Source organism: Sarcophilus harrisii, chromosome 5, assembly GCF_902635505.1.
Source record: "Sarcophilus harrisii chromosome 5, mSarHar1.11, whole genome shotgun sequence".
Classification (NCBI taxonomy): Eukaryota; Metazoa; Chordata; class Mammalia; order Dasyuromorphia; family Dasyuridae; genus Sarcophilus; species Sarcophilus harrisii.
In genome coordinates, this window is record NC_045430.1 from 247,090,444 (window position 1) to 247,115,202 (window position 24,759).

The 24,759-nt window shown below is 38.0% G+C and overlaps 1 protein-coding gene across 7 annotated transcripts in view; it reads right to left on the reverse strand.

Annotated features, from left to right (window-relative positions):
• Positions 1-24,759, reverse strand: part of TRAK1 (trafficking kinesin protein 1) — a 133,574-nt gene that overhangs the window by 89,525 nt on the left and 19,290 nt on the right. For 6 of the 7 annotated variants that reach the window (XM_023505135.2, XM_023505133.2, XM_023505134.2 and 3 more), the window contains exon 2: positions 9,736-9,930. Coding sequence is in view for 4 of the 7 variants with exons in the window: in XM_023505133.2 (XP_023360901.1) it covers positions 9,736-9,930 (195 nt within the window). In the remaining 3 variants the exon portion in view is untranslated. Of the gene's footprint in view, positions 1-9,735; positions 9,931-24,759 lie in introns of those variants that run through there. The other variant, XM_031940054.1, reaches the window with a different exon arrangement.

Consider the following 24,759-nt stretch of genomic DNA (forward strand, 5'->3'; position numbering starts at 1 on the left):
AGCCCGAGATTTGAAAAGAATCTTTCGTTCTTTGTCCTTAACCCTCCACTATGATCTTCACCCCTCTAGAATATAAACTCTTTGGGAACAGGGATGAGGGGTGGAGAGTCACATCCTGTAACTTCTATAACATCCAATTAGTGGGGAATCAGGGGAGGGACTCATGCTTCAGGATACAAAATAAAATGCTGTCTTTGAAGTTTCAAAGGTATGTCTACTTGCTTAGGTACCGATTCTTGGAAGAATGTAAAATAAATCCCTCCGGCATTCATCAATCAATCTACTGAGTCAGTAGAGTTCTTGCTAAGATATTGTGTTTCTTACATGTATGATTGCAAAAAAATCAAAAACTAATAACACTAGTAGTCCAAAGATTGTTCAATAGCTGAACAAACTGTAGCATATGGACATGATCTAATATAATTGCATTATAAGTAAATATATATATATATGTATGTATGTATGCTATTAAATTAAATGCTATTAAAATAGACATTTTTTTAAAGATGACAAATTTAGAGAAAAAATAGGAAATGGGATGAACTGCTGCAAAGTGGAATGCTCCAAGAATAAAATACATGATGGCTACCTTAAAGTAAATTAAAATAACTCATATTTTTATTTTTCTTACACAATAAACAAAACCCTTGAATTTATGATTGCCTTCCAAATAACTCTAATGGGTTAATATGACCTTTTGTCTGATTTTTTTTAATGGAACTGATTTTTAAAATAAATAAATTCAGTTTGGGGGCAGGTAGGTGACACAGTAAATAAGAGTACTTCTGGAGTCAGAAGGACTCAAATTCAAATTTGACCTCAAACTCTGTGATCCTGGTCAAGTCACTTAACCCCAATTACCACCCAAACAACCAAAGACCAAAGGAAAAAAAAAGATAATTTTTTATAAGAAAATATTTGTAACTTCTTGATGTTTCTTATAGTTCAGGCAAAATGCTATTACATTTTGAACAGCTTGTAATTGCCTAGTAGGGATAATAATAAATAGGATTGTAACATCAGGAAGATCTCAGAAGCTGAAGAACTATAAAAAGTAACTGCACACAATGGACAGTGATATACACAATGATCATTTTACACATACATACCACAGAAGAAAAATTAGCCTCTGTAACTATAGCTATTCATGATCATGTTGCATGTGTTGCATTTGTCTCAGAGCCAACACAGCTGCAGCTACAAGAGCATTGGTTCTCAAGGTAGCCAGAAAAGGAAATCTTGAATTCAAAAAGCGCTACATCTAACAAATCTGTTGTATTAAAGAGCTCAGAAAATTTTCCACCATGCAAAGTTAAAACAATCGATGTTGTAAAAAAAAAAATCTCATAACTTTTTTTTGTTGTTATTGTTGCTGAGGCAATTGGAGTTAAGTGACTTGCCCAGGGTCACACAGTTAGTATTAAGTGTCTGAGGCCAGATTTGAACTCAGGTCCTCCTGACTTCAGGACAGTATCTGCATCATCTAATTGCCCCTCAAAACTTTCTTAAAATACAAATCTGATGAACCACTTCCCTGCTCTAAAAATTTCAGTGGTTCCCTATAATCAGGTTTCTGTCATTCATTAGTAAATTTGAAGAACACATGATTTATTTTTAATATGCATGGGGAAAGCTTGGCAAATGAAAATAAATTGTTTTCCTCAAAGTCAGAAAGATTTTAGTTTGATCCTGTCTCTGACATTATACCCCTATACCCATGGGCAAATCTCAACCTCTTGGTACCCCAGGATACTATCTAAGACTAAGTTACAGACACTAATCAGCAACCCTAATTAATTAATGCCCAGAGCAATGAAATAAAAGATCCAGATCCAAATGACAGTACAATGTGCACATGACTGGATTTATGAGTCTTTTATCCAATGGGTTTTATAGTTGTAGGACAAACTCTCTATCCAGATGACTTGGACAATTCTGAATCCTAGGATTTCAGAGCTGAAGGAGATCTTTGAAACCCTATAGGTCAGTCCTGTCATTTTACAGATAGGGTAACAGTAAGTGACCAAAAGTCGAGTTTCAGAACAGGTGACAATCTGCATTTGAAGTAGGAATTCCCTATACCAGTGAAATCACAGATATAAGCCTCAAACAAATTAGGAAGTTTTAAATTTTCATTGCTGTTAAGCCATTTTTCAATCATATGCAACTTTCTGTTATCCCATTTGGAGTTTTATTGGCAAAGATACTGGACTAGTTTGCCATTTTTTTCTCCAGCTCATTTTACAAATGAAGAAACTGAGGCAAGTGACTTGTCCCCATAATCATACAGAAAGCATGTGGGGCTACATTTGAACACAGATCTTCCTGACTTATTACACTACCTTATTTATTTATTATTTAATTATATTTATTTATATTGATTATATTAATTTAATTATATATATTTATATTGACTTAAAATCTTCCTCCCAATAGATTATGATCATTGATTAGTTTTGGTCCTTCAAGGTCAAGCAGAATGACAACCCATCATATATTCAATAATTGCAAATGTGTACCCTCTACACATCTCTTCTCCTGGCTCATACAACCCTACTTCCCTCAACCAATGCTCTTCAGCATGAAGAAAAAGTCTTATTGGGATTTTAGCTATCAATCTGGGAAATAATGGCCTGATGTCTCTGATGCAAGGAGGTGTCTTGCTAAGTCCAGAGAGGCTCATCACAATTAGCTAGGCCAACAGGTGGGCTTTTTCTGCACCAGTATCTGATGAAGATCTTACAGAGAAACTGTGATCTGCATTAGTAGGGGAGATTTCGAAAAACAGTGGAAAGCTCTGCTGGTCAGGAACCCATTTTCCCAGCTAGCCTCCCATTCTTAGATTCCAACATATCAGCTGTATGATCTTCAAGTACAAGTCTATCAACTGATCCATTAGCAACAAGGAAAGAGGCTATTTTGAAGATGAGACTGCACCAGTTTTGAGATAGCTTTGTGCATCTGACTTTTGGTTAAAAAGACAAGAGCAAAGATGTCTCTTTGTCTTTGGAGGGTACCTGACATCAGAATCTTTAAATACAAATACAGTAAACTCATCGATGTATTGATTTTCTTAAATGTTTTCACTCAAAATACCAAAAAGAGACAAATAACAGCTGACATTTAGAGAGTACTTTTAGGTTTACTAAGCATTTTACATGGTGCCAACCATTATCTCACTTGACCCTTATAATAACCCTGAAAAATAGCTAGCCCAGGTACTATTAACTCCATTTCCAAGATGAGGAAATTGAGGCTCAAAGAGGTTAAGTAATTTCCTCATGCTCATACAGCTGGTGAGTGCTGAAATTCAAATCCAGATTTCTGAGGTTTCTCAAATTTCTCAAACCCAGAGACATGGCTGCATCCTAAAGACTGGTGCCTGTTTGTCTGCATTGGATCAAAGCAGGATGAAAAGGAAAAGAGAGTAGTGAGAAAAACAAAACGATAGCAACTGTCTCTCAATAAAATGCACACTCCTTGAGAGCAGGAATGATTTGATTTTTTTTATTAAAGCTTTTTATTTTCAAAACACATGCATGGATAATTTTTCAACATTAACCCTTGCAAAACCTTGTGTTCTAATCCCCCCACACACACTTCTCCCAAATCCTTCCCAGACAGCAAGCAATCCAATATACCTTAAACATCTGAAATTCTCCTATAGATATTTCCATAATTATGCTGCACAAGAAAAATCAAATCAAAAAGGGAAAAAATTGATAAAAAAGACAAAATGCAAGCAAATAGCAACAGAAAGAGTGAAAATGCTATGTTGTGATCCACACTCAGTTCCCACAATCTTCCCACAGTCTTCTCTCTGGGTACGGATGGCTCTCTTCGTCACAAGGTCACTGGAACTGGCCTGAATCATCTAATTGTTGAAAAGAGCCCCGTCCAGGAATGATTTGATTTTGACTTCATGACCCCAAAAGGGGTCATGTTTATTGCTTGGCTGATTGACTTCCCCAAGGTCACACTGCCATTTTAAGGCAGAAAGCAGAATTCTAATTCCAGTGTTCTGAACTCAAGTTCAGAGCTCTTTCTTCTCATTGTTATATTCAACAAGGGGTTAGTTAACCTGAACTAAAGGGGCCTGCTTTGGGCGATAGCTGGCTTGCCCATAAGGACACAGCATGGTAACACACCTGGCTGCTGATCATCCCTCACCACCCTTATTTGATGAGAGACAGAGCTGCATTCTACAGATGGATGCTTGTTTGTCGGGGTTAATATGAAGCAGGAAGAAAGGAAAATAAGAGCAGTAAGAAAAAAATGATGGGAAGAAACACCAAAAGGGATCAGGGCTTTAATGTGATCCCAAGGACGATCAGCATCTGACTGAAGATACTAACTTTGGCCCAAAGACAGGTGCAGGGGTTATTTATGCAGATGAATGTTAATGGCTGTATAATGAAAGTAAACAAAGAGAGGAATGGAGAATGATTGATTGACACTGAAGGGAGAGGAAGGAGAAGAAAGGAAAATGTCTGCCAGTGACATAGGAAGGGCAGAAAGAAGAGTTTGACAGAGGAAATATGATGTCCAATATTACCATAGAGGGAGGCAAGAGAGACACTTAACCAATGCAAGCCCAAAAAGCTTGTGCTTACTACTGTTTAACCAGAGCTAGACCACCTCAATCATAGATTTAAATCCTGATTCATCCTATGTAACTCTGTGACCTTGGAAGCCCATAAGAGAGAGGGATCAGGGAACAGTGATCTTGCTATGCTAATTCAATAATGCAGCAAGAAAGAGGAAGTCACATTCACTTTAGTCAGTCAACTGGCATTTGTAAAGGACTTACTATGTGCCAGGCTCTGTGCTAAGCTTTGGGGATGCAAAGGAAGACAAAAGACTGTCTCTGCTTTTAAGAAGTTTGAAGCCTAATGAAGGAGGCAACCCCATCTACAAATAGCTTTGGAAAGCAAGATAGAGACAGGATAAACTGGAGAGAAACAACTGAGGAAAGGAACTGAGAAGAAAGACAGAGAGGCTTCTTGTAGAAATTTGATATGGGAATTTTAAAAAAGCCAGGAGGCAGAAATGAGAAGGGAGAGAGTTCTGGGCATGGAGGACGGACAATAAAAGTACTTGGAAGGCAGGAGATGGGAGTGCTAAAACCCACCTAGTCTAAGTCCCAAGACCACCAAGTAGGCCAGGGTCACTTTAAAACCCAAAAAGTGTGTTCAGGGTAACAGGATTTAAGGGCAGTAGGACCTAGGAGACTGATACCAAATCATTGCTCTTAAATTAAAAAAAAAAAATCAGCTAGAACAGGAACTCTTTGAAGAGAAAGACTGAAATGTAAGCTATAAAGGCTGACAATTGTTTGTTGAATGGGAAGTGCAGACAGTGTTGTGTAGAACTCTGGAATCAGGAAGATCCAAGTCTCTTATCTCAGATACTTTCTAGCTGTGTGACCCAGAAGAAGGTACAATGTCTCTGGGCTGCGATACTCCTGCAAAATGAGGGTGCTTGGACTTTTTGCTTTCATTCTGTCTCATTTTTTTTTTTAGTGTAAATGAGTGAAATATGGCCTAGAAAAGCTAAACACTAAGAGGAAGACATTCAGAAAGCAGGCGCCCTCATCAGCTAGATAGGATTGGCAAGCCTGCCAGGAACACACACCTCTTTCTCTTGGCACCCTAACAAGGTTACCAGAAGACCTGAGGCGTGGAAAAAAATGAAGTTGCCTTTTAGCTGACAGACATTGAAAGTGATTCTAGTACAGAAACCTACTGAGGCTGACTCGCTTGTAGAAAGGATATCATAGGTTTTTTTCTGGGAAAGGTTGGGTTTTAGTTGTTTACTTAAGTTCCATAGATGTAGATCCTTTCTCCCCATTTTCTATGATTTTAGTACTCAGCATAAACTTGATATATATACATATATCAAGGTTATGCCGATTATATATATATATAAAATTATACATATGGTTATAAGACAGCTAGGTGGCACAAAAAATAAGAGTGCCCAGCCTGGAGTCAAGAAGATCTAATTCAAATTCAGCCTCAGACACTTACTAGCTCTGTGACTCTGGGCAAATCACTTAACTCTGCCTCGGTTTCTTCATTTGCAAAATGAGCTGGAGAAAGAAATGACAACCACTCCAGAATATTTGCCATAAAATCCAAAATGAGGTCATGAAGAGTTTGTAACAACTGGCAAAAACAAAAAACTGTCTTTCCCCTTTTTTTGTTAAGAGACCAGTGAGTCTTCATCAGGATAGGAAGCTTTGAAAATTCTGACGGGGGCTGTGAAAGGTCAAGTATATTGATTCTCTATATATCTTAATAGTATTGTAAGTATGTATATTGTAAATATGAATGTCCATATATACTCTAATTTATTTATGAAAATGATTTGTGTACAAGCCAGAGATATCATTAATGAAAATACGAGAAAGAAAACAAGAAGGCTTTTTCTCCAACACACTTTTCTTCATTAAATCATATTTTCACTACTGTCCAATTAACTGACAGGTATAAAAATTAAAAGATTCCCCATTATTCGTTAATTATTTTTAAAGTATGAAGGAGAGCAGTGTGTAATATGTTGGCAAAGATAGCCAGATAGTGAAGAACTTTAAATGCCCAATGGAGCTTGCATTGTATCCTTAAAAACAAGAAGCAGAAACTTCTTGAAGGGTACAATGTTATAACTATATTTTTGCTTTGGGAATAATAATGTGGCAATTATAAAGAAGACAGATTATCAAGAAAAGAGAATGGAGGCAAGAAGAGCAAATACAAGATACTGGTGAGAGGAGAGAGCCTGAATTAGGGTGGTGGCCATGAGTAGCAAAAGGGGAACAGATGTAGCAAGCATATTGTGGAGGTGGGATCAGCATGATTTGGCAGCTAATTAGTTATGTGAGATATTCAGGATAAGTGAGATATTCCAAAGTGAGCAAAATTATTGTGGACATATTTAAATATTCATTTATGCCACTGGCTATTTACACCATTGGAAGGAAGGAAAGGAGAGAGGAAGGGAGGAAGGGAGGGAAGAACGGAGGGAAGGAGGGAGGAAGGAAGGAAGGGAAGAAAGGAGGAAGGAAGGAAGTATCATATTACATTTTAGGAAACTGAAGCAGACAGTAGTTGAGTGGCTTCTCTAGCTGGTTAGTGTCTGATGCACTGAGTCATTTACCTCCTCAAAGAAAGGTAAGAGTGCTCACTGTCTAGTGGAGGAGATAATTATGTACAAACAAGATATTTATAGGACAAATTGGAAATAATCCACAAAGGGAAGGCATTAAAATGAAAAGGGATTAATTAGGAAAGGTTTCCAGTAGGAGGAGGGATTTTGGCTGGTTCAGCAGTCTGCCTGAGTTTCCAACTGAGAAAGTATGAAAGCCTCATCCCCAGAGGGTGATGATCACCAGGGGATGAGAGCCTCTCCAAAGAAGGGGAAAGCCATCTATAGGATGAAGTGTCCACAAAAGGAAAGTGACAATCTTGAAAGAATTGGAACCTACTATGCACTCACTACTATGTGCTTATCATAGAGCAACAAGATGCAGAAGTATACATGGATTCAACTTAAATGAAACATAACATAGGCCCACAGAACAGATCCCAAGTCTCATCAACATCTCATTGTTATTCTTCCAAATCCATCAAGGAAACCTTTTACTTAACTATCAACCCAGGCCATTTCCATGTCCCTTTTTAGGTGTCTCTATCCAACTTTCAGATCTCTGAATGCTTTCTGATGATAAATACAGTCCCTAAAATGATTATTTCCTCTAATCTGCATTCAGTTTAGGGGCTCTCTTTTTATACCACCAGTCAAATTCAAAGGCAGCCCGGAGAAGCAAAAACATTTTGTCTGTTGGGGTAGTAGGAGTGTCTACAACAAAGTGAGAGGGAAAGGATTTTTTTTCCCACTCTAAAAAGTAAAAAGAAAATAGTAAAAGTCAATTAACAAGGACTTTGTTCCTGTTTTGCCCATAATATACCAACTTCCTTGGTGACAGACAAGATAAACAAAGTAAGTGACCTGGCAAGGTGCTTTCTGTATGTCACGGGGGTCACTTTCCTTGGTTAATAAATGACAGATTCATATTTACATTTTTCTCAGTTCCAGCATGGACTCACCCTACATGGTCTCCTGCCCCCACAAGGTGTCTGAGGTTTATGTCAAGGACAAAATACACAGGTCATTTTAAACTAAAAAGCCTTTTGACTCCCTACAAGCCAATAGTTACAGAAAGAGCTCACTGGGAATAACAAAGTAAAACCACGTGCATTTACAATGAACTCGTAAGCCCAATGAAGGATAGAAATTTTTGTTTTGTTTTAAAGAGAAATGTTTTAAGGAGAATTATTTCAGTCACGCAAGCTAATTACTGACAACTGTGTTGAGAACAGGCAGGGCTCCTGGGCCTGTGTTAATGAGTACCAAAGAATCATTTGTAATTAAATACTCAATGTGTAAACAGATGCCACTGAAGTTGATTCTTTAAGAGGCTAGGGAATGTTTTGGGGATTTTTCATCAGATATGACAGAAGTGCATTTTGTCAGGGCAATCTGCTTTGAATTGTCATCAAATTCAAATTGGCAATATCCAAATTAATGAGGCGTCACCTAACCTACCATCAAGTAAAGAACATATTATATATGAACATATTCTGAGGAAGATGACTCACTAGACAATAAACTAATTATAATGGAAAGTAGTATGGCAGATGGGGGAGAGGATGGCTGAAACTGACATCAGAAGACCCGAGTTCAAATCTCATCTTCTGCTTCTTAGTCAATCTTGGACAAATCATTTGAGATTTCTAAGGTTCAAGTTTTCTCATCTGTAAAATGAAGATACTGGAAAGAGATCATCTCCTGGGTTGGCTCCAAGTCTGTATCTATGATCCTATAATCTGGTCATTATGATTTGGGGGAGTTATGAGGGACTAGGGAGGAGGAAAGAGTAGAGCTCAGGACTGTAAGGAAACTCCCAATGTGGAAATTTCCTTTACCACTGAAGATTAAATTCATCAGGAACAAGTTATTCATCATTGAGTTGTCTTTGAGGATAGAAGATAGTATAGAAGAAAGAATACTTGTCGCATAAATTGGATTATTTGCCATCTGCGGAGGGAATGAGGGGAAAAGGGAAGGAAATTGCAACACAAGATTTTATAAGGATTAATGTTGAAGAATTATCCATGCATATGTTTTGAAAATAAAAAGTTTTAAGAAAAAAAGAAAAAGAATACTTGTTAGAAAAAATGGGTGATTTGTCCAGGATCACCCTGCTAGTGTATGTCAAAGCCAGACCCTGAAGCTAAATCTTCCTGATTCCAACTCTGGTCCTTAATCTAATATCATATCACATATATTAATTATTATATTATTAATACTGAAATTAAGAGGCCAGCATGGCATAGAAAATCTAGTGATGTATAAGGCTTGGGTTCAGATCCCACCTCTAACACTCAAAAACAGAGTTTCACAGTTGTTTTTCAGTCATGTTTGACTTTTCATGCCTCCATTTGGAATTTTCTTGGTAAAGATATTGAAATGAATCTTAAACTTTTGTTATTCTTTTTCATCTTCTAAATGGGGGGGGGGGAAGAGAGAAAATAAATGCTTGTTGATTGAAAAATAAAAATATTTTAATGGATTATGCTAATTGGTTAAAAAGAAATCTTCCATATTGCATCATGGCAACTGTAACACCAAAATAAAACAGTACCATCAGCCCTAAAAAGGATGGTCACTTACGAAAATACTTCAGCGTCTCTTCTATCTGTTCAGTTGTTAGGTCGATATTAGCATCAGGAGAAATGAGGGGAGTGTGGAGCCAGTCGTCGTGGTCATAACCATAGATTGTATCTGCTCTTAGCTTGTAATGGGGCAGTTGTTCCTCCAGTAGACTGATGATTTCAACTTCAGGAAGATCAGTACTATTGCACACATCTGAAAAGAAAGATTGAAAATATCAGGGATGACATGATGAGCTGTGCAACCTTGAGCAAACCATAAACCTCTCTGAACCTCAATTTTTTCATCTGTTAAAAGAGGGAGAGATCAGGCTAAATGGTCTTTGCCAGATCTAATCCTACATTTTGGGCTTCCATAAATGCTCTTCTTATTTTACTTCTGCTGTATGCCCATCAGCATGGCTCTCTCTCAAAACGCCTATCCTTACTTAGGATCTACAGGTATCTTTGGCATGTTTCTTAATTAAGGGGGTTGCGAATTCCTTGGAGGTAGTTCCCAAGTTTCACTTTTCTTCTAGATTTTAATAGCAGTTTACACAAACCTCTCACTTGAGTCTAGGTTAGAATCCTGCCTCTGAAATCATCTTCCTGTGACCCTGATCAAGTCAACTAACTGCTCAGTGCTCTAGGAAATACTCTAAGACTGTAAGTCGCAGAGACAGTGCTAACTCGCATTGATAGCAGAAATTGAGAGTTCCCCGTATCACATGAGCAGTCTCTATCCCTAATTATTATCATTTGTTGTTACTAATATTATCATATGCCTACATATGAATTGCATATTTATATTCTTCATGATTAATAATAAAGAATATGATTTATATTATATGCTATTAGCATGTTATAATAATAATAATAATAATAATAATATAAATGACTTTCTCATTATTACCCCATGTCTACTAATTCATTAATAATAATTACAAATTATTATTATTCATGGGGTTCAGGAAAGATCTGAGTTCTAATCCCATTTCTGACATTAGCTGTGTGTAATAATGGGAAAGTCATTTAATCTCTCTTAGATTCTATCTTCTTGTCTATTAAATGGGAACAAGACAGCTCAATGGATATAGTTCTGGGGCCTGAAATCAGGAAAATGCAACTTCCCGATTTCATATCTGGCCTCAGATTCTTCCTAGCTATATGACCTTAGACAAGTCACTTAACCCTATTTGTCTCAATTTTCTGATCTGTAAAATAAGCTAGAGAAGGAAATGGCAAACTACTTCAGTATCTCTGCCAAGAAAACTCCAAATGAGGTCATGAGAGTTAGATGCAATTGAAATGACTGAATAACAGCAATGATCACGTCGATCTCAGAGGGTTATTGTGAAAATGAAGTCCGATAATATGTCTAAGCTTTGCAAACCTTAAAACATTGTATATGTTAGTTATTAGTGTTGTTATTAAGCCAATAAATGAGCATTTATTAAGCACTTACTATGTGCCAGCCAGTGTACTAAGTACTGGAAAATACATACAAAGAGAAAGGCTTATTAATATCATTGACTAACAACAGTTCACCTTTAGGAACTAGAATTCAACTGAAACAATCCATATGAAATCTTTTACAGGCACATAATTGTAATTATGGATTATAAACAAGGACCTTGAAGAGACCTTGGAGGTCACTTAGAGGGCCAACCTATTTGGGCCCAAGGATCAGGGTTGTTTGAGGTCAGAAATACAGTTTATTGACATCATCAGAGAAGGGAACTTTAAAGTCCTAAGTTCATGTTACCGCATCCAAAGCCAGCTTTATTTCCCTCTTTTCCATTCCTGTATTCAATGACATTAGTTAAATGCTATACTATATAAAGTCAACTATAAGGCTCCCGAATCCCTAAAAGGGGAGAAAAAAGCAGAAGCTTTTTTATCTTTGAGTATTTAACCTAATTAGAACATATATTTAATTAGCAGGCAAATCACTTCCCAGAACACTAACTATGATGGAAGCATAGCATTGAAAGATCCCCTCCAGGCCAAACAGGCAACTTCCAGCTTTCAAGAAAGAAAGAAAAAAAACTATCTTGAGACTCATGAATTATGGGATTACAGATCTAGAAGGGGTCAAGGGTCACCTGGCTCAACACCTTCATTTGACAGATTAAGAAACTGAGGCCCAGAGAAGGAAGAGGGTCTATTATAATTAGGCATTTGTAAAATTGTCTCCTAACTCAAGAAAAGCCTAAGTCTCTGGTAGTTAGGTCAGTCATAAGCCTGTGAGGTAATCGTCCAAGTCAACACAAGATGATGCCTTCAACTTCTTCCCCTACCTCTTCCCATCACTGGGAGGATGAAGGGTGAAGGGGGGAAGAGAAAGCTCAGGATGAATAAGAAATCAAATGTTTTCTATGAAACATTTAACTCTTTCATTAGTTTCCCCAGCTGGTTTGTGTCTGAATGACACATTTCCTAAATTAAAAAAGAAAAAAATTTTAAGAGCAACCTCTTCAACTAGTTAACAGTACTAGAAAATCCCCATCAAATGTCAAAAGAGCACCCAGGGTCAAGAAGCTGCCACCCATCCATCAGTCAGAACTGTCTGGCTGAAGAGTGAATAAAGCTAGCCTCGTGATAGGATGGGGCAGCTGGAGCACATCAATGTGCCAACCAAGTCCAACCTCTCCAAATTGGTGCCAGCCTCTGTCACCAGGAAACCAAGAAGTGTACACAGACCCATCCCCATGGGGAGTGAGCTCCCAGGGACAAAATTGGGCTGAATAGCCAGACTTTTTTTTTTTTTTTGGTCTTTGACTGGGGTGGGGGGGAGAGAATGTGTGTGTGTATGAAAGAGAGAGAGAGAGAGAGAGAGAGAGAGAGAGAGAGAGAGAGAGAGAGAGAGAGAGAGAGAGAGAGATTTTCTTTTGTCTAGTAATACTGTCACATGCAAAGATCCTGTCACACTGCCAGATTCACCAAGAAAAACCAAGCTGGTATTTGATTTCCCCTTCCCCTTCACCGTGCTCAAGGTCAGCCTATTTACAGTGCAAAGCATGGCCAAGGAGGTATCACATTCTCCAGTACCTCCTAGGCTGACTACAAGGATACGGTATCAGAAAGCAAAGTAGGGTTCAAATGCATTTTTTTCTTTGCATTTGTTCTTCTGATTCTGTGCTTGTTCCCTCCAGCATGGAGGGAGAGCTCTCAGAGAATAGAAGTTCCATTCAGCAAAGACTGAGCCCTTACAATAAGAATGGCATCATGTAAAGTGGCAGGGATACAAAGACAAGACTCGGGAGAACCTGAACTAGAAGAGTGAATTAACCTTCGTTTTTCAAGGCCCAACTCAAAGGCTATGTCCTCCAGAAACACTTTCCTTTTGTCCTCTAAGACAGAAGAGTAATAATTCATATACATCCCCTTTTCTCCATTCATATAGTCACCAACATAGTTCTATTCTTCTCCCCTCCTTTAGATTATTGGGGTACCTTCCTCATTGGTCTCCCCACTTCCATTCTCCATTTTCCTCTCCAATCTAGCCTCAATATAGTTGACAAAATAATTTTCCTAAGAGACTAGTCTGACCAAGTCACTATCAGGCTCACCAACCTTTTGTAGCTCCCAATTGCCTGTCGTCTAGGATAAAATGGAGGCTTCCCAGACTTGCATTTGATTACCTCTACTCTCTGACTAGAATTTTTCCTTCCAAAGGTCTCCTTTTTCACTCTCTGTTTCAGCCAAAGCAGACATCAAAAACCACTGTCCAGCTCCTACCTTTGGACATTCACACAAGCTAGTTCCCATTGCCTGAAAGGTATCCTCGTCTATAAATAAATATTATTTTTTCTTCAAAATTGTTTCTGTTCCATTTCTTTTGGAAGCCTTCCCTGATCCTTTCAGTGACCACTATTCTTTCTCCTATTATTCTTCATTTTCTCATATGCCCAGTACAGACTGGGCAATAGTTCACGTTAAAGAATTGTAGAAGTGAAGTCAAGAAGGCCCGAGTTTGATCACTTAAAGCTTTCAGGGTTGCAAAGATTATTATTATAATTGTTATGATCTATATTGGATTTCTTAATCTAGGGGAGAGAATGGGAAGAAGGGAGGGAAAAAATTCAGAACGCAAGATTTTGTAAGGGGGAAATGTTGAAAATTATCCATGTAATGTTTTGAAAATAAAAAGCTTTAATTAAAAAAATAATAATTATTATTATGATCTCTCAGATCCTACTTCCTCATCTAGGAATAATATTTAACATTGCCTGTGATACTGATCTCAGAATAACATTAAAGATCAAATGAAAAAGTGTTTTTTTATAAACCTTGGTTTGTTATGTAGATGTGAGGTTTTATTATGATGACAATTTTTTCTTGACATCAAGAAGACCAGAGTTTGTGTCTTGCCTCGAATACTTACTTAGTTGTGTGATACTAGGCAAGTCACTTTTCTTCTCTGTGACTCAGTTTCCTCATCTGTAAAATGAGCTGGAGAAATAAATGACAAACTACTCTAGTATCTTTGCCTTGGTAAATCTCAAATGGGGTCATGAAGATATGACTGAATAACAACAGCTCATGTACCTACTTCACAGGATTATTGTGAATATCAAATGAATTAACAATATACAAAGGATTCCTTAGAGTGCTATATAAATGCTACTTCTCATTATCATCATCATCATCACCATCATTATATTCTCTCCAACCCCCTCTCATTAAATGGAAGATCCTTGAGGATAAGGATTACAATTGTTATTTTTATATTGCCAGTGCTCAGCACACTACCTAAGCACACAACAGAACCTTAACATATGTTTGTTGAACGGAATTAAATGGAGCAGAATGGGACAGCTTTCACTCAGAAATCTACATGACTTTGCCTGATATTATGGCAGATCAGGGTTAAGGAATCCAGGCCAAGAGTTACAAAATATACAAAATCAATCTGTCAGGTAGTTGGAGCTTTGTTGCCCAATTTTGATGTCTGCTTTTAAACATATTAAGCAGCAATTGCATGGGATTTCCAGGCTTTCTTGTCTGTATTAGCAGCGAAACATCATTTTCTATATAAACTCCAACCTAGCAAGGAACATTGGGAGTGGCAGAGCTCAGGGGTGCTGTACTAGGGGAGCCACCTGCCTGTGGCTGCTGGAGGTCTAACTCAGACCAGTAGAATGGATCTCTTCATGTGAGAAGATGATGATAATACAAGGAGAATAAGAAGTAGTTGCATTCTCTGACCTTTCTCCTCTTCCTTCTTGACTCCAATTTATCTCATTCCCAGTCCACAAGCAACACCTGTGACAGCAAAGGCTGCCCTGCAGCTCCTTCAGATGTTATGATCCACAGCTGTGGAGGCTCTCAGAGAATTGACCTGTCCCTTCACCGAGGCATGGTCCTTAATACAGGGGTAGTTGATTGGCATTTATAGATGAAAGAGAAAGGTGAGGGTCCCTAAGCATCCCTGCAAAATTGGGAGTGCCAAAAAGAAACCTACAGACTGATTGGGGAGGAGGGGAAAAAACAACAGTGTATACACTCCTAGAACAAGCAGGCAAAAGGGAAAAGTAGTCATCAGGAAGAAGGCATCAGGAAAATGCCAGAATTGAGTAACAAGCAGGGAAAACAGTGAAAGAACACAGGGTGAAGGGTGAGAAGGGGGAAAGCAATGTCTGGCACATAATGACTTTGAAGAAAGGCAGGGATGGGTGAGAGATAGTACCCATCAGGAACAACAACAAAAGAACTGTTTTCCATGAAATGAAGTAATTTTAAGCACCTAGCAAGGGACAAAATACTGTAATCTCAACTGAAAAAACTAAATAAACAAAACTGAAAAGGAAAAAAGGAAAGTTAAAATCAGAAGCGCTAACTACCACTCTCAATCCCCAACCTCAAGGACAGTCACCAACAACTGACAAAAAAAGGATTAAGTTCCAGGTTAGGGATTAGCTCTTGAGGCCAAAATTTTTCTAAGTCACTTGCTTAGTCACTTGCTACTTGGCAGGCATTATGGGATAGGCAGGCACTAGGGATACAAAAAGGGCAAAAACAGAAGATATCTTCAGGTTATATATTAAAGGAAATGACTGTTAGAATAAAGGAAACCTGTAAATCTATCTACCCTTTAGAATACATATATATGTATCTTTACGATACATAGTAGATACATATAACATATGTAGTAGATACATAGAAGACATCTATAGGGTAGAAAGAAAATAACCTCACAAGAGGAGGCACTGGCAAGTGAAGGGACCAGAAAACGCTTAGAGTTGAAGCTCAACTAAGCATCCATGGAGGACCACCACTGAAAAAATTCAGACAAGATGTCATAGTGAGCATCAGTAGAAAGTCCATTGTAGCTGGATCACAAAACCAATGGAAGAGAAAAAACAGATTGACAAAGTAGAAAGGACTAAGTTCTAAAGAGCTCTAAATACTAAACAAAGGGCTTCATCTTTGATCCTAGAGATAAGAGCAAGGAGTTAGGGGAGTTTATTGATTTATGGGCAGAGCTAATATTTAAAGGACATCATTTTGGCAATTGTGTGGAATATGGATTAAAAGAGGGAGAACTTGAAGCAGAAAAATCAGTCAGAAGGCTAACAATAATCCAGGCAAGAAGTGATGAGGAGCCAAAGTAAGGTTGTAAGCCTGTGAGTGTACAAGAGGAGATTTATAGGAAAGATGTTGTGGAGAAAGAAATGACAAGATTTGATAACTTATTGGTTATGTGGGATGAATGAGAATAGGGGAGTTGATGATATTGACCTTCCAAATGTAGGTGACTACTAGGATAGGGATACCCAAAAGACATAGGGGATCACAGAAGAACAGAGAGTTTGGGGGAAGATAAAATGAGGTCTATTTTGGACATGTTGAATTTAAGGACACATAGTTTGGAAAGTCCAACAAGTAGTTAGTAATATATGCCTATGAGACACAAAGGACACCATGACAAACACCATGACAAACCTTAGGGAAAGGAGAAATCAGAAAAGATTTCATGGAGAAGGAGTAAGTTGAAGGGGGTTTCAAAGGATGAGTATGATTCCACAGCCAGACTTTTGAGGCTAGGGGAAGGTACAAAAAGATAAAGGGATCAGTGGTCATAGGATGATCAAAGGTAGAACTAGAAGAGACCTTAAAGATTATTGAGCCCATCCTCTTACATTTCCAGATGAAGAAACCGAAAGTAAAAGAGTTTAGATTGGAACTTGGGTTCCAATTCAGATACAGTAAATATTTCAGATGGAAGGATTTTTTTTTCCCTTTTTGGATTCTTCAAATCAACCACTGCTTTACAAATACGGGCACCTAGAGGGTTCGATGGATAGAGAACTAGACCTGGAGTCATAAAGATCTGAGTTCAAATCTGCCCTTAGACACTTACTAGCTGTGTGCTCCCAGGCAAGTTTTAACTTGTCTGCCTTAATTGACTTATCTGTAAAATGTAGATAATAATAATAACATTTACCTCCCAGGAATATTAGGAAGATATTATGACACAACATGAGCAAAACTCTCTGTAAAACTTAAGACATCATATAAATGCTAGTATCATAAAGAACAGGAAAAGATAGAGAATTCTCAAACTTGAACAAATTACAAATATCTTCCCTCTTCCTAATTCCCTGCAACTCACTTGAAATTCTGTAGAGTCACTAATTAAAAAAAAAAAAAGCTAACTAAAGAAACAGTCTTTCTTTCTTCCCTTCTATACCAGATGAGAACAATTCTCCAGTGAAACCGGACTATCTTCATTTCAAAGCATCTGAGCAATTGTTTGAGAGAGAAACCAAATTTAAAAAGAAAAGAAAAACAATTTATCTGATTTGGGCACTAAAGAAACACCCAGACCTACCTAGAAAGCATGTCTGGACTCCCAAATGTAAGGGTGAAAAGGATTCTGATCATTCCTCAGAAAGTCAGATTATAAGATAGCCCGAAGACAATGGATAAGGGCTTGAAGTTGGGAGAGCAGCCTTTGAAAGCAAAGTTCAAACAACAGAAGACTATTGAGGAACTAGGCTCTGCTGTCCAAAATCTTGATGCAAATCTGCAAAAACTAGAATCCAGAGAACCCAATGCATGATTCAAAATAGAGATATGAGGCTACAGGGAGACTGTGAGGGGTTCAAATAAACGGATATCACTTAAAATGCACTAGAAATCTGATCCTTCCTATGTAGGTCAACAATAAGACCACTCAAGAACAGAACAAAGCCATTGGAACACGACTGATGACTCCAACAGATCCCGAGGAAGAAGAAAGAATTCTAAGATGTCTGTGTTAAAGGAAAGAAATAGAATAATATAGACTAGTCCTCTGATCAAAGGTGGGTCAAGATGGAAAGGGACATATTATCTATAGGAAGGCTGGCCAAGTTAAGTGAGTAACAGCAAACTTTAAGCTTAAGCAATGAGCCAGGGAAGGGAGAAAGGGTGGGAAGGGAGAAAGGGTAGGAAGGGAGTGCTAAAGAAGACGAAACTACACAAAGAAATGCAAACACCATACCAGATCTGACTTGTCAGCCTCATTCTATAATTGTCAATGGAACTATAATAGAAGACTGTGTTCTGTTTGTATTAACCAAGAAAAAAATGATTCTGTTTGTATTAATGAAATGAATTCTGTAGTTAAAGGTTCTTTTTGTACCTTTTTATTACCTGTTGCCTCATTACCAAGAGGAATAGGCACATTATGAAAGAAATCCCCTGGCATTAATCCCTGTTCCCCATTCCTGACTTAGTAAGCCATTGTGGCCATTTGTTGTGTTGCGTGGTGTTTGTTTAAACAGGGTTTTGGAAGGACCTCTATTCCATAGATTAGGTTACTGTATTGGAAGACAAGGAAATCCGAGTTTAAAAACCACCTCAAACATGCTTTTTTTTTTTTTTTAAGCACTTTTAAGTCTTTCTTTCTCGCTCTTAATGCTGTTGTACCTTTCCCACATGGTTATCTCCATTTTATTCTCTCTATGTTTGGACATCATAAACTGCCTGCATATTGCTTCCATTGCCTTCACCATTAGACTGTAAGCTCCTTGACGGCAAGGATACCTTTTTTGACCTCTCTCTCTATTTGGCAAACAGTAATTGCTTAATAAACGCTTATGGACTTAACTAAACTCTCCAGGGCCCCAGTTTTCCTCATCTGAAAAAAAAATGAGGAGGTGGAAGCCGATGACTTCTCAGTTTCCTTTTAGTTCTAAAATTATGACCATATGATCTATGAAAGGCAAGTATGCAGCAATATTACTGTAGACAGTTATGTTCAAGCGCATGCTGACTGCATTACAGATGAGACAGCATAACTGGATTCTTCTAGTTATTTTTAAATTGCCTAGGATGAGCTCCAAGATGAAGCATTTTGGAAGCCAATTCATTTTTTCTAACAGATCATGCCAAAACAAAGTTCTAGTGCACTGACTATCATACTGAATTTACCTCTGACAGTTCATTTATATATAGTAAAAAATCAATTATCTGTGCCACAAAGATGTTACAACCGAAAGGCTACAAAAGACCTGAAATCACATTCCAGCTCAAAAATACTGAAAGCCCTCAACTATAAGGGGAGAGAAATAGTAATTAACACTATCAACCTCACAGGGTTATTTTGAGAGAAATGTTTTGTAAAGCTTAGCCCCCTAGATGCCAGCCCCCTTTGCCCTATATCAGTTCGATTCTGGTGATTTGTAAGTGACAATTTGCAGCATAATAATAGTAAGAAACTACCCATTTCCTAGATGAGATAAGCTAATAAATCAATTACAGAAAGTAATCTAGATTGTAAATGAGGAAAAAAGGCATCGGATGCTAATGAGAGCGAAGCTGTTGTTTCCATCTGTCAGTGGGGATGGTTCAGTGCATTCTGTCACCACCACCCAAAAACAACAACACATGTCCTATTGCTAGTAGATTACAAACACCCATCATCACGGTCCAAAGGAAGCACATTTATTTGATAATGGACATATCAATTATTCCAAACTAGTCCCTCTATCAAACCCTGTACTCTGTCTTAAGAATTTTCCTGTCAGAAAAAAAAAAAATATGCTACTATATGATGTATGGCTTATTGTGGGGAAATGGGAAGGATACGTATACACACATAGAATCTGTTTTAAAAAAGAAAAGGAAGCATGGGAGAGTAGAGAGAGAATAATAAAGACTAGAGTTGAAGTCCCTACTCTGACACTTCCTAGGTTCCTTGATTTCTCTAAGCCTTGAATGATTGAGATTATATTTATTATATGCTATAGGTGTGTTTAAAATGACTGCTGAAAGGACTATCCAACCCAACAGGATCAGAGATCTCTGATCAAATGATCAGAGCTCTAGTAATACCTGTGGGAAAAAAATTATTTACCATAAGAGTTCTCAGAATTTTAAGAAATAAGGGGCTATTCAAGCTCATCAATTTTACAAATCAGGAAACAGGCCCACACATTTTAAGTCATAGCATCATAGGATCTGTCCATCCTTCATTCTAGAAGAGGACAATGACTGCAGAGAGGTGACGCCATGACATACAAGTAAACTAGATTTAAGTGAGGGAGGACTGGGCAAGGTGACTTGCCTCTCTTTCTCTTCCAGAGCCACGTGGGGTCAGTGGCCAGACATAAGTCAGGACAACTGGTGATGGACTTGGATGCAGTGGGAGGCTTTTTTAAGCTAAGGTTTTTAATAAATGTCCCATTGACTAAGGTCACATCCATTCAGTGATTAATACTAGGGAGTAACTGAGGCAAAGACCTACCTTTAGAACTGGAAGGTATGAGAAAACTCAAGCTCACAAAGTTAAAAGTCAAAAGATTTAAGTTGAGTTAAGAGATTTGAACAAAGTCACACAGATATCAACTAGTAAATGGCATCCACAGAATCTGAAGCCAGATGCTGCTCTAAATAACTTGGTCAAGATCCCAGAGCTATTTGGTCCTAGTCCCATGCTCCCACTACACTGTCAGGTTGCCTTCAGCTTAAGATTCTCACAAAGACTTTATGGGTCCTTTCTCAAGAATGCAAATAGAGAGGATAAGTTCCTCTCTGTAGTTCACTTTATTTGTGCAGTATAACTGCAAAGAAGCCCAGTTCTCATTCAATGAGCAAAACATGGTGGCCGATACTACCATCTAGTGTCCATGGAGACTCAGTACAAAGGTAACATAGCCTCAAGGTATAATGCTCCAGATAGCTATTTTTCCACATTTCATAAATGACAACTCAAGTATGGGAGGGAGGGAGGGAGGGAATTAACTAGATGGGCCCTTGAAAATGATCTACATACACATACACACACATACATACACACACACACACACACACCCCAGTTTACAGGGCATCTATATGGCACAGTGCATAGAATCCTGGGCTTAAAATCAGGAAGATTCATCTTTCTTAGTCAAATCCAGGTTCAGACACTAGCTGTGTAACTCTGAAGAAGTCACTTAACCTATCTGACTTAGTTTCCTCATCTGTAAAATGAGCTGGAGATAGAAACGGCAACCACTCTAGTATCTTTGCCAAGAAAACCCCAAATGTGACCCAAATGGGGTCACAAAGAGTCAGACATAGATCTCCACAACAAAGTCAATTTAACAAAGTAAATTTAGGATATGAATCCATCATCTATGCTATTGCTACATCTACACCTTTTCTATTTGACCTGATTTGTGGCTCCAAAAGCTGCCATTTTATTTTCCTTTTCCCCACCTTGCCTCCAGAAGAAGAACCAAGGAAGGATTTTTATCTGCCTCCTTCCTTTAGTACTTTCAAACTGCTCATTCAGAAGAGAAAAAAAAAGTGGGACATAAAAAGAAGTAAGAGGGAGAAAAGAAGGGAAGGAGAAGAGAGATGGCTATCAAACAACAAGCTAAACTCCTTTTTCTGGCATTCTTGGGATCGAGTCTTGGAGTCTAGGGCTTAGATATCATCTGGCCCAATTTTACAGATGAGACAACTGAGGCCCAGAAGGGGTCAAGTTTCCCCAGACAGAATCAGAGTTGAGATTTGAATCTCTATATTCTAACCACAAAGCCAACTCTCTTCCCACACAGCCGCACCGACAAAAAGGAAGCAAAACTAGGATAAAGATTTCTCAGGGACACCTGGATTGTGAACTAGTTCCTCATCTCAGCTGTTTAAAAGATAATAAAGCCATATAGACTAAAAATAATTTTAACTGGATACAAAAGAATTAAAATGAAAGACATACCTGAGAAAGACTGAATCCAAGATGGTCACTTAACTAAATTTCTTTCCAAAGAGGAGTATAAAAAAAAGTAGACTGAAAGTTCAGCCTTGTGCAATACAGCAAGTTTAACGAACTGGCAACTGCCCCTTGGCCAGATTCGGTTGGGCAATGTACAGAGAAAAACAATGAAAGGAGGCCCTGGACTATCAGACTTCAACATTTGGGATCCTGGATTTAAATAGTTGATCAATAAGTACTTATTATTAAGCACAGGTCTGTAAACTCCAATAAATTTCAATAGTCCTATGCCTCCAAAATACTATCATCCAAAGCCCTTCTTAACTTGCCCCCACCTCTGCCTTTCCAGTCTTCTTGCACCATTCTCCCTACTATCAATTCTTTGATTCTGGCCTTTCTACAAATAAGATTCTCCATCTCTTGGCTCTCAGGCACCTTCCTGGGCTGTTCTCCATGTATGGAATGCTCTCTACACTCTCCTCATCTGCCTCCTAGGTTTCCTTCAGGTCCCAGCTAAAATCCCATCTTCTGGCTTGTCTTCTGTGATTTTTTAATTCTAATATCTCCCTTCTGTTGATTATTTCTACATTGTTGTTTACTTCAATGTCTCCCCAGTGGTATGTGAATTCCCTGAAGTCTTTGAGTAAGGACTGCTTTTTACCTTTCTTTGTATCCCAGCGCTCAACACACCCTGACACATAGTAGGCATTTAATAAATGATTACTGACCAACTACTTAGTGCTAAAGAGAAGTTTTGGGGTTAAGGGGTTACAAAAGGCAAAAATCATAAAAGGTGAACACAAAATACTACATACACAAAGTTCAGATAAGGGAAATATTATTGACTAATTTTGGGGTGAGAGAAGGAAAAGCTTTATGAAGGAAGTGGGGATTGAGTTAGCCCTTGAAAGGCAAGATTTGAGGAAAGGGGTGTGGTAAAGGGAAAATCCAATATTTGTAAACATGTTTCACCTCTTAAATATCTGATCTGACACAAGGAAAAATGTGGAGGAACTAGGGATCAAGTCATCTAAGGCTTTGAACATAAATCCAAGGAGTTTATGCTTTTATTCAACATAAAAAGAACCACTGAAAGTTTTAAGGTTGGGAATGCTTTGATATGAGGTATACTTTAAAAGATTTAACCCAACCATCAACCAGCTTAAAGGAGGAGGAGTCGACTTCAGTCACCTAAGCAAAAGGGAGTGTGTCCAAGATGGATTAAAAAGCCAAGCAAAGCACAAAAAAGAGAATTTCAATTGACTGTGCATTTATATGACCAGAAAAAACCATAGAAGGGAATAGGGAGAAGAGAAAACAGACTGTGAGAAGTGGGAAATCAACAAAAAGGAACAGAGGCAAGAAACCAACAAAGTTTAAAAAAAAAAAACTTAAGTAATAAAAGTCTGCTTTTCATGATACTTTTTTGATGCTTAAAGTACTTTATACATATGTGTGTATAAAATGTGTATATGTGTGTCTATATATGTGTGTATATAAAATGCATAACTATTGTGTATGTGTATATGCATGTGCCCAACTCTTCGTAACTCCATTTGGGATTTTCTTGGTAGAGATACTGGAGTATCTAAGGTTCCTAGGTTCCTAAAAGCCACCACCAGCTCTACACCTACTACTAACCTCGAAAGACTCTGAAAATGGGCCCAGAAGCAATCAATCAACCAGCAAGGATCTGTCTGCATCACTCTTGGGAGCAGAGGTATCTATCCCAAGCACCTGAAGATTTCCCTAGGTGCAACGGGCAGATGGGAACAATTTGTTCCAATAGCCATGAGGGCAGCTAAACCAAGGGCTGTGGAATGCTGAGAGCTTGGTCAGATATCAAAGATGTTAAGATCACCCACTGCATCAAGACACATGGCCAGTCATCTTGACTTTGTTCCATCACTGGACTTTGATTGATGATTCTGGAAGAAAAAATGATTTTGTCCAGCTCTGCCTCACTTAAATGTAATTCACACATGAATCAAGATATCACCATGTCATTGATTTCCTTCAAAAACAAAGACCAAACAAGTAATGTGCCATAAGAACAATAAAGATGGGGAAAGATAAATGAAGAAAATAAAAATAGGTAAATAATACACACAATGACTAAGGTAATAAAACTTTAAAAGCAGCCACATTCTAAATACAGTGATCATCATTCTTCCTAATAAGCAGATGATAAAACACACTTTTCCCATCTTGGTAGAAAGAAGGGTCATTGTAGGTGAGGAGTCTGGGATGCTCTGTTAGGCAGAATTATTTTGTTGGTTAGTTTTGATTGATTCTTTTTCATTATTACAAGGGAAAGGGATAAGCATTTATATAGGACAACTTCTATTTTTCAATGAACATAGAAATAATCAGGTCTATTGACATTTGATAAGTTAAATAATAAAGAGAATTTTTAAAAAAACCACTTGAATAAAAAAAATTTAAATGCAGAAATATTAAAAATAGTGCTGCATCCTTTTTTTCCCCTGAGGCAATTGGTGTTAAGTGACTTGCCTAGGGTCACAAAGCTAGGAAATGTTAAGTGTCTGAGGCCAGATTTGAACTCAGGTCCTCCTGACTTCAGGGCTGGTGCTCTATCTACTGCACCACCTAGCTGCCCTTACTGCTACATCCTAAATGAGGTTCCTGAAAAGATCAGAATTCAATTTTTATTGCCAACAGGAGAACCCTGGTCAAAAAAGCCTTTCCCAGCTAAGTCTATGGATTCCAGGGAAGGGAATAAATATTTATAATGAACCTACTATGTACTAGACCCTAAGTATTTTTAACAAATATTACCTCAGAATGTTCCTGCAAGTGAGATACTGTTTCCCCCATTTTATAGTTGGGGAAACT